This window comes from Diadema antillarum, unplaced genomic scaffold (assembly GCF_040938485.1).
Source record: "Diadema antillarum isolate AM-2024a unplaced genomic scaffold, OU_Dant_1.0 seq00000770_RagTag, whole genome shotgun sequence".
NCBI lineage: Eukaryota > Metazoa > Echinodermata > Echinoidea > Diadematoida > Diadematidae > Diadema > Diadema antillarum.
Genome location: NW_027271660.1, coordinates 763,183 through 774,100, shown reverse-complemented (window position 1 = coordinate 774,100; position 10,918 = coordinate 763,183). Strand labels below are relative to the sequence as shown.

Below are 10,918 nucleotides of genomic sequence, written 5' to 3'. Positions count from 1 at the left end.
CGGTGACATGTATTTTATGGCACCACTTTGCTTTGTAATCCTTTCCTCCTAACTTCCTTGTTACACTAATGCGAAGTAAGAAGAATGTGCGTTACCATCACACAATCCTCCAATCCTCCAAGGATCCAAGAATCCAGGGTAGCCTGCTCTAAAGGCCACCAGACAAACGCCGACCGCTGTTCCCATTGAATGAATTAACAATCTTTATAATACTTGGCTCCTGATCGTCATCACTTCTCACTCTCGACAGGAAAGTCGAATCATGAAGTAATCTCGTGGCGTGTTCCATAGTTCTTTCTTTTCTATCTTTTCTTTTTGAAGTCCCTGAATATAGACGGTAGCTGTGCTCAACCTTGAAACTCTGAGATGAGGGCATAGTAGGTCAACAAAAGACCACCGATCTGAAGAAAGAGTATGGACAAACAAATTGAGGTTACACTGTGTGAAAGAGCTAGCAGCTTCTTTAAGAAAAAGGAAAGAAAATAATACAAGCGCTGAAGTATACTTGAAATCTATCCTCTCTGTTGTCGTTGTATTCTTTAATACTTCTTTAAGAATCTCGAGATATTCGTGTGTAAATATGACGCCATCAAACATGAAATGCCATGGCAACAAAGTGAATTATTACGTTAATCAGTTTGACTTCTGTGAAAAACTGGCATATTATCCTTTACGTGTACGCGTTACTGTTATATATTGCACACTTTTAGTACAGAAAACGATATCATATTTTAGTCATAGCATTCGGATGTACCGACACTTTCTCAATAACAGCGGAATAGGAATCAAGGCAATAGAATGTCAAAACACTTCGTGCGTTAATTACTTTCATGAAAGGGCCTACTGTGAATCGAAACTGGCGTGATGCCCATTTATTCATATACAGCCATGTCTATACAATACTTTCAATAAAGGAAGTAAAATCTTACCGTGAGAATGAAAGGCTTGGTGATAGTGACAAGGTCGAAAATCGTGTAGCCGATCGGATCTCCACTGAGGCGGTTGAGGAACACATTCATCTAAAAGTTTGCAAAAGAGTGCGAAAAAATATAAACAATACAAAGAAGAAAAACTTCAGTAATCTAATGGTATCTGATTTATTCAAATTTGATTTTTGGATACAATTTATAAACAGTCTCATCAAGGAACGACATGAGGCAAAGATCACCTTTTAAGACAAATTGCATCAGAGTGGCGACATAGAATATATTGTTAATACCAGGATCCCTAAAATTCTGGTGCCTTTATCGTCAGTAGAATGCCGTTAATTACAAAAGAAGTGATTTTTGTATGGTTGACATCACTTCTTCTTCTTTTTTCCCTCAGTTCCATGCGCTATATACGTTGTTAATAACATCAACAATGCCATTCCACACTTATTAAACTTTTGTTTCCCGGAAAGTGGTCTGTCGCGTAATGAACTTACGGTTAATTACAGGAAATCGGGAGCAATGGGTTCAGTTAATTGCGTATTTTTTTATTTTTTTATTTGCAATCTAAACAATTCTTAACACATACCTGCATAATTTCCTCATTTGTGATGTTCCACAAGTTCACCATGAAGAGCCTCTCCCTAGGGTCGTGAGCCTGGAATTGAAGAAAGCATGAGATCACATGGAATTTATGACCAACTCTGAGAATTAAAAATGTTTTCGACAGCAGTGGAGCAACAACATCATACTTACATAGTCATGACAGAGACAACATGAAACCGGGACGCCATCACAAGACTCCATCTTTACGCAATCAGGATTCGGTTGGCATTTTCACATGTGTACATTGCATTATTAACGTATAATGTACGCACAATATATAATGTGTTGTCGTTTCTTTCTTCTTTATTTTTGATTTTCGACAGACTTAACGTCATCCTCTAAGTAAACAAACACTGAGCGAAATTTAAACGGGTTACAAGATATGAAGAGATGCTTCGGGAAGGCATGGAAGTTTGGGGAGAAAGCGGTAACGACGTAAGACATTAAAAAAATAGTGCATCTCCTCATGCACATCGACGCAAGGCGTTTGCTTACTGGCCTATGCTTTATTCATGTCTATCTGTTAGCGAGTCCCCCCCCCCCCCCCCTCTCTCTCTCTCTCTCTCTGTCTCTCTTCCTCTATCTCTTGCACGTCAATACACTGGTGAACAGTCTGACTTACCCGGTCACTAACTAGTGCGGCGATCCAAGAAGCAACAATGACATTGATGAAGATAGAGATGATCCACGTCCAATACATGACCCAGCCGGTGATACCCAGAGCGTACTTCACAGGTGAGATGATGCGGTAAAGAAGAAAGCAAGCAAGTGGTGCCATGGTCATGTAAGTTACCAGATTGACGAACGTGAAAAGGCCGTCGTTTGAAGTGTCCACAGCAGTGGCGAGGGCCTCGTGCTGCCGACGAAGAATCTCAAAGTCCTTCGGAAAGCATCCGTCGAGGCGCGCGATGCGGAGGGACTTTTCCAGGCGGGAGTCGAGGAGGACGAACTGACGAGATAACATTAAACATATGAGGATGAAGAAGAGGAGAGGGAAGACCCATGCGGCGAAGTCGTAGACGAAAATGACAAGGAAAAGGAATTGGAGTGGGTAACTGCTCTCCATCGGAGCACTGAAGATCACGCTGTTGTTTCTGAAGAGCTCGAGAGGAAGCATCGTGTTGGTCCCCTGGTTCAGAAAATGGATGGTGATGAAAATGCAACCGATTACAGCGCACACCCAGCTTCCTCTCCGCAGCCAGCGGGGGTCGACGCGAGCCTCAGGGTTCGTTTGGATCGAAACCTCGAAATGGTGGAAGAAGATGGCAACCTTGTTTGGTTTGGACAAGCACCAGAAGAAGACACTGGAGTTGAGGGCGCATTGGAGGGTGAACACCTGGAAGATAACTTTCGCGAACAGGCGCTGGGGATCGAGCAGGGAACCGGTGAAGAATGAAGGGAAGTAGCGGATGGCGTTGAACCAGAGGAAAATCTGAACGACGACGGAGTAATTCTTAGAGTTGAATATTTTCTTGAACAACGTCTTTGGTGGAGGGTTGTGCAAAGGATCAACGATATAGCCGTGCCAAATACCAAAGAATTGCATGCACAGCAGGAGGGGTCTCAGACAGTAGTAGAAATCCATGTCGAGATCTGTGCGATAATCCAACGAACTCCTTCCCTTCTCATTTTCCTCCGGCTCCAGCGAGACGACCAAGTGACCACCATTTTTCTTGTCGTGAACCTGGTCATCGGAGACTTTGATATCGTTGTTTTGCTGCAGCGAACTGATTTTCGGTGTGCCGTTCGACTGAGTGATTGGAGGAATCAGTTCAAACGCTTGAGTGTTTCTAACATAGCCATTGTTAATATGATCTGCATTCGCTGGTGAAACCTCAGTTACTTCAGGCACGAGGGGAGTAACACTGTTTGTTCTAGACATCCTGCTGCTCTGGCTCTCGTTGTATATGAAACGATACCTGCGAAAAACAAACGTTTGAATAGACACAATCTTAGTTATTCAACTATTAAAAAGAAAAAGATTATTATGATGGTTTTCACTTCCATTATTTTCATACAGTATCTTTAAATTTGCAGGAGGAAATACACGTAGCATGCAGATTGTTTCTCTTTGCAGAACTTCTGAACTCTTGCAGCTATCTAAAATCGTCATTTCAAGAAACATAATCATAATAGCATCTCTGCTATCAGCAGAATTCGAATGTGGATCTGTGTAGCAGTTCTGTCAAGAGAATTTTTCATGGTTTGAAACGTACGTCACATCACCAATATGGTTTGAAAATGAAAACTCATTTACATTAAGAACATGGATACAATTGTTTTGCTAGCGTATTGCGTTGGGTCATTTATTAAAAGGTGACGTTCTCTGATCAAACCTTTGCCATCTTGAGCATCTTGTGGCATAAAACGCTTTCTGTTCCGTTATAACTTTGAAGAAGTGTTGGCGGAAACTTATAGTGGTGTGAAATACTTTCTATGAATCGCATTACTGCAGACTTTTAGATTACATCAGGAAGCAATAACGTTTTAATTACGCAATGTAATGAGAAATCACACATGACGCTCAGGAATGTTCTAACTACAGACGCGGTCTATTACGTAATATACACATTTCTTCCTCCACTGGGCGATAGTAAAGTCAGGGCCGGTATTGTTTGTCATCTTGAGCGATCGATATTCTGTACCCCACGGAAACGTCGTTGACGACATAATCCTCTTCATTTTGCTGGATTAAGTATCTCGATGCACCCTGGAGGATTTGGTTCACTCCCATTGTGTGGGCAGATGGCTCATTAATGTGTATTTTATTGTGTTCATTCAGTTATTGGCTAATTTGTGAATTGCACGTGTAAAGAGCGCTGACACCTCCACGGTTCCATTTTAGTCCAACTAATGAAAATTACAATCAGCTATAATACTCTGGGTTTTTCTCCATCAGAGTACCAGAATACAAGTGTATCTACACTGTATGTATCTTAAGGTTGCATCTAAAGATCCCACTCTTTTTCTTTCCAGCAACTTTGTGAATGCTGTGTGTGACACATTGTGGGAGCCGGGCGCCTTTGAATATTCTAAAGATAACTTGGGCTATCAAATGTTGTTCATTATCATTATCATTATCATTATCATCATCATCATCATCATCATCATAATCATCATCAAAATCATCATCAACATCATCACCATCATCATCGTCATCATCGCCATCATCATCATCTTTCCTTAAACTTTTTAGCTGTTATGGAGGTTCCACCCCTGACAAATACACTTAATACCAATGATTTCTTGGTTAAATTTGTGTTAAAGATCTTCGAAAAGTCAACGAAATATTGGGTCAGTTTGTCACAATTTGTCAGAGTTTGCTCGATTGGACGTGCTGCATCTAAAGGAGATCGACATCTCCGTCAGCAGCGACACATACATGTATTCCATTCAAAACGAATACAAATCTGTGTTAATGTGGGTGTGCGCTTATAAAGCTTCGTGAGCATAAATTTGTTTTGAATTTTATAGAGGAGGAAAAGAACGTTGCGGTTCAAGCAGGTAAGCTTGGTTTTCATTTGCAAAAATGGGAGCAGTTGAAACTTTCATAGAGTCAGATGTAAGGTCAGTTTAGGTATCAGCATTATGGTGGTCACTTTTTTTTCCCCATGTAAAATGTTTAGTTAGCTTCGGTTTTAATTCGGTGTGTGTCTAACTGTCAAAGAAACAGGTAACCAAGATACCACAAGTATGTAGTGTGATTTGGCGTGCAAATGTTGGTATTTGTGAGTGCGCACTGGTGGGTATGTTGTTGTTGTTGTTGTTTTGGTTGATGTCTAGTGCATATATGGGTGTGTGTGTTGAGGGAAGGCTACGGGGGGGGGGGGTATGTTAGTGGGGAAATAGGTGGGGATGTTAGGGTTATAGGTAGATGTAGTTAGGTATAAGAGTAGAGTAATGGTTAGTGGGGAAATAGGGGGGGGGGATGGTTAGGGTTAGGTACAGATGTATCGTTAGGTAATAGTAGAATAATGGTTAAGGGGCCAGGCAGGAATATGGTTTGTTTTGATGATATACACATATGGTTATTTTGTTTTGTACGGGGGAGGGGTAGGTTGATTGGTTGGATAGAAAAAAAAAATGATGATGAGTTTTGTTCGGTTAAGTAAAGAGTTTTTTTTAATGATATGTTTCAGGAAATGCTGTATTCTCAAGAGAGTGTAAGAGAATTTATGTTATGAAGTGGATATTGAGCAATCTGATCAAGTTGATCAAGATTTTTTTCCCTTTTAAGAGTTATACTTTATCTGATATATTTATGTATATAGCGTGTGCTCTGCCAAAAAAAAAAGAAAAGAAAAAAAGAAGGAAGTTAAGTTAAAAAGTGATTGAGTAGCACACATTTCTTATTCAGAGTGTGAGTGTAAGGCACATTTGGATTGGCTTGATTAGGCTGATCAAAATAGCTTTTTCTGAGAATTATGCAGATTTTCATGTCATTTTTCTTATAAAAACAGGGTATGATTTGGTAAAAAGAATCGAATATATCATACTGCATGTTTGAAAAATGATTTAGCAGCACAAGAAAGAAGAATACAGCTGTTTTTTTTTTGTTGGTGGACGTATTAATTTTATTGTTAATATGGATTTGACATTGAATGAAACTCAAATAAAGAATATTATAAAACAAAAAATAAATGTGGGTGCGTATTTGTGTGTGCGTGTGTGTGCGTGTATGTGTGCCTGTCCGTGTTTGTGTGTCTGTGTACTCCTGAGCCTCGTTTCATAAAAAGTTGATATAACGACTCTTGCTGGAATGCCAATTGTCATGGTAACGACATGAATGCAGCTTCCTGATTGGCTGTTGCTATAGGAAGTTGTCATTCCAGCAAGAGTTGACATCCTAACATCTTTTATGAAACGGGGCCCTGGTGTAAACATTCTCCTCTCTCCCAGGATTCCTCCACAAATTGTTATTGCTTATAGCTCGTACCCAGACGACTGGGGCGAGGTTATCCTTCTATTACAGTGTTTGTCAATATATCTATTAAGGCATACAAATCGACAGCAAATCAATTTGTCCCTACTTTTATAACGGCAACTAAAGAACTCTGGTTGAAGAACCTTGTGAGACGAACAGTAGTCCTGGCAGTATGCCGCGGGGGATGGAAATCGATGTCGGTTCTGTCCATTATTCTTTCGTGGGACGTCTGACTACCACTGCGCAAGATGTATGGGAAGATTCGGAGCATAGCGGAGGTTGACAAAAGGAAGAAAGAGATAGAGGGGTCTATCTATTGTTCCGCCGATCATTCAATGGCGATCATTAGGTACCGATCCTCCCCGCGGTAAGCTGTGTCCGCTGGCGGGACAGCGAAGTTAAAATACCGGATGATTCTCAACGAAATAAACACTGTATGCCTAGAACCACTGCCTACAAGTGCACGCAGTCTCGTAAGAGTGTTTTGTCGGGCTTTGTCACACAATTGTAAGTTAAAAAAATATCAATGTACAGGTACCTCTTACCATAATGTATTGCCCGAACCGAAAAACAGCTAGAAAAGCACTTAGAGAGCGCTTGTCTTTGCCAAGCACATGCATGAATGCTGAAAGTGGCCCTATTTCCCAATAAAAAGAATCCTTAAAGAAGAATAACCCTTAATCCAGACGGTGATCGCGATCACTCTCATGTGATGTAATCGTCTGATTCTTATATCACTTTCAAGTTTTCTGAAGATTCCATTAAAATCCACTCACATCTTTTTGAGTTAATTGCAAAACAAACAAACAAACAAACAAACAAACAAACAAACAAACAAACAGAGAGACAGACAGACAAAGAAGCAATCTAACTTCGGCAAAAACATAAACTCTTTGATGGAGATGATGAACAACTCTGTATACAGTAAGTTAGGACAGCCATTGAAGTACATGTACCTATACAGTGTACATATTCGTGTTTTGGGCTTCTGTGTTGTACAAGGTGTATAATAATGTTAAGTTGGAACATGATGTGGCCAACATGTACTGTACAAGATACAATGTCGGACCTTACATTGAATGATAAAGAATAATGATAATACATTTGTAGTCATTGTGCGAATACAATAATCTGCCTAGAACTATGCTCAAGGCACATCAATCACGATTACCTATATACACACCGCTTGAGAAAATATCATTACTGACTGAGAGAGAAAGAGTAAGAAAGATAGAGCAAGAGGGAGAGAAAACACGAGCAACACAAAGCCAAGGTTTGATAGATATGATGTCAAAAAGATCTTGTAAGATTAATTAGATAAAATATTTCGAATAGGTTACTTAATTCCAGCGTGAACGTCTCTCACACAAATGCCAAATCACCAGACGGATTTTACTCTTTTATATTTCAAGCAAATCAGTGTTCGAGCTTTGATGCAGGATGACATTATTGCTGTTTCAAAGGAACAGCAATTACCCTGGTGCAGATTGATTAAAAAAATAATTGTCAGTAACAGATATATGAATATCATTCTAAAATCATGTAGTCACAAATGATGAGATGTTCGAGTTATATGACTACATTTTCTAGCAAGTTTAGTGTACTAATATACTACCTGCTCTTTTATATGTTTTATAATGCGAGAGGCACAGTACAATTATTTGTAAATTTTTGGTAACTGAAAGAGAAGAATATCAACGGCATCAAAACGAAAAGATTCAACACGTGTTGACTGAAGAAATCAAGTGATTATTTTCTAAATGATAATAATCGACCAATCTACAAGCGCAATTACAAACTGGAGTTGCGCCCTTTTTCTTGATACACTCTAAATCCATGGAGTAAAATTTTGCTAAAGTAAACTCAAGAGTGCTCAATATTGAGCAAGATTGAACATTTAACAGCGGTAAATTCGCCTTTATTGAGCAAACTCGTTCTTTTTACCCCTCTTTACTCAATATTTACATACTTTCATTTTGCTCTTCTTCGTGAGTAAGGTTTGCTCCATTATCTTACTCAACTCGGAGTAAACTGCATTTTACACTCTCGCTGTTTACACTGTACCAGGCGAGCCCAGTCGCGATATTGCTATGTTAGGTGTAAAAAGGACACACGCGGATGACTGGTGGGTCATTTTTACACTTGCGCGCGCACGTGCATGCATACCAACTACATATAAAGTATAGTAGTAGTCTGTACTGTACTTCGACGCGACATCGTGTTGACAGAGCACGAAGCATGGCGGACAGCGAAGTTGCTTTTTTGCTGCGTCAATGGGGTCTTGTTGACCAAATCCCCAACTTTAAAAGTAAGTATAAATTACCAGTATGTTTGTTTCCAATAATGTAGGTGCTTCAAGTTAGTTGATGGTACCGTTCGGAAGTGGTACCTACGACTAGTTGACCCTGCCTGCGCCGCACAGCAGCTGGCTTTGCACTTCAAGCGTATGTACTCGGCGGCCGGCGCCGGCCCTCGGCGGCTGGCTCTTCAAAGGCCGGCCGCTTGGCCCATGTTCGACCTAGTCACTGACACAGGTCCAATACTCGGCATAATCGTGATAAGCATGTGTGCAAGAACTAGTACAGTACCGTACTTTAGATTAGGGTTTTTGATAGGCCTAACGTTTACTTGTTAAATGTTAGACAAGGCTGCACACTGGCACTGGTCCGACGGTCCCTGACCAGTAAAAATCACTGTCGGACCAGTAACTTTTTCAGGAATGGACCAGTAAAAAATGGAAAGACTGGGTACTTACTGGTCCGATGGACAGGCCGGACCAGTAGAAAAAATGGGTTAGTGTGCAGCCCTGTGTTAGATCTACTTTTGTCAGACTAAGCCTTCATAGGCTATAGTCAAGTATAGAGTAGGACAAGTTGATAGAAATCTATAGTCTATGCTATAGGCCTAGTCTAGATACTACTGTCTACTGACAGTATGGTATTTCTACTGTCTTCTGGTTTGCTTGAAGCCTTGGCTTGCCTTTGATTTGTGTGAGGTCTGGATGCACAGATTACAACATTTTGTAACAATGTCAAAGAGGTGAAATAATGCAGTAGAGTCTAGGCCTACATCATTTTCATATTAGTTCAAAGGCTTCAAACTGTGTCTGTTCTGTGGAATTTGACATTTTGGGAATCTGGCTAGATTTACCTCAAGACACATTTCCAAAATGTCAAAAATCTGCTGAACAGACACAGTTTGAAACCTTCCAACTAAATACATGTAATGATGTAGACCAAGAATATAACTCTAACTTAGAGTTACAATTGTACTAGTAAGTTACATCCTGTAGACCCTATTGTCTAGCTGTCTGCTATCTTTTCCTTCAGACTCAGTAGACTATTGTGCAACAACTTAAGTCTTATCCAGCTTATAATTTTCAAAGATAATTACCTAATCAGCCTTTACAACAAAAAAAAAAAAAAAAAATGGGTGGCTGTTCAACATGTATACATTCATTTACCACTCTCTTTTTGGAAGAAGTTACTGGAGTTACACTATGGTCATAAACCCTTATCGTTCTTCACTTTCCTCAAATAATATGTTAATACATGATCTGAAATAGATACGAACACAGCAAGGTTGAACTTGACATCAACTATGCAGTTTCGTGACTTACATGATTGACATCCTCTTACATACATGTATTATGATCAGTGAGTTAATGAGCAGTTGATAGCTGTAGGGGTTTACCAACATGTAACTTGAATCCATCCATAAAAGTAAAGGGTATATTGTCAAATATTGCTATTTTATATTACCCCTTTAATACACATGTTTGCTTTCTCTCTTTTTTGTTGTTGAGATTTTGAAGTTTTGAGAATCGTGATAGAGGGAGCTTTTCAAAGGATGTTATGTGCTATTAGGAGACAGGGTTAAAAAAAAAAATCTGGTACCAATTAATTTTTTTATGTTTTAAAGTTTAAAAAGTGTGTTTTCTTCAACCAAATATTCATATCTATCCTGAAATAAATCATGAGAACTTTATTCATTGGAGTTGAAATTATTGCATATTCAGAAATTTATGCAAATTTGGCCAGACCTGTATAAAAATTACAGAGTCAAGGCACCACTCTTGCCAGCGCTTGTATCCATGACATGTCCTTGACTGTACCATTGACGTGGGGGGGGGGGGGGGGGGGGGAATTGGGCTTGCGTGATACCCTGAATTCCACTAGAAATACAAACTGCCCAGACTTTAAACACTTAAAAAATCCCTTTAAAGAAAATCTAATCGCACACAATTTGTTTTTCCTATCCAGATTAAAAGAGCTATAAAATGGCTATAAAGGAAGGGGAAAGCGGCTAGTTGCATATTGTATGTACTGTATATTGTCTTCATTGAAGTGTGTTTCTTTGTGTGTTTAGTGTGTACGGTATGTGTGCTTTTACAGTGCCTTGACATTTCAATTTTTTTATTTAAATCATGCATTACTCCAAAAAATGTACAAAATTGTAG

The 10,918-nt window shown here is 39.6% G+C and overlaps 1 protein-coding gene across 1 annotated transcript; it reads right to left on the bottom strand.

Moving 5' to 3' along the window:
• Window positions 1-347: 347 nt before the first annotated feature.
• Window positions 348-4,269, bottom strand: LOC139738849 (uncharacterized). The gene is made up of 5 exons (XM_071649484.1): window positions 4,181-4,269; window positions 2,158-3,454; window positions 1,519-1,587; window positions 930-1,019; window positions 348-401 (listed from the first exon to the last, which is right to left on the bottom strand). The coding sequence occupies exons 1-5, from the start codon at window positions 4,267-4,269 to the stop codon at window positions 348-350; spliced, it is 1,599 nt and encodes a 532-aa protein (XP_071505585.1).
• Window positions 4,270-10,918: the final 6,649 nt, after the last annotated feature.

Coding starts and splice junctions, on each gene's coding strand:
- LOC139738849 (XM_071649484.1), bottom strand. CDS start 4,269: ATGGGAGTGAACCAAATCCTCCAGGGTGCATCGAGATACTTAATCCAG. Junction 3,455..4,180: donor GTCAACGACGTTTCCGTGGG/GTACAGAATATC, acceptor TGTTTTTCGCAG/GTATCGTTTCATATACAACG. Junction 1,588..2,157: donor CCGCACTAGTTAGTGACCGG/GTAAGTCAGACT, acceptor CTTCAATTCCAG/GCTCACGACCCTAGGGAGAG.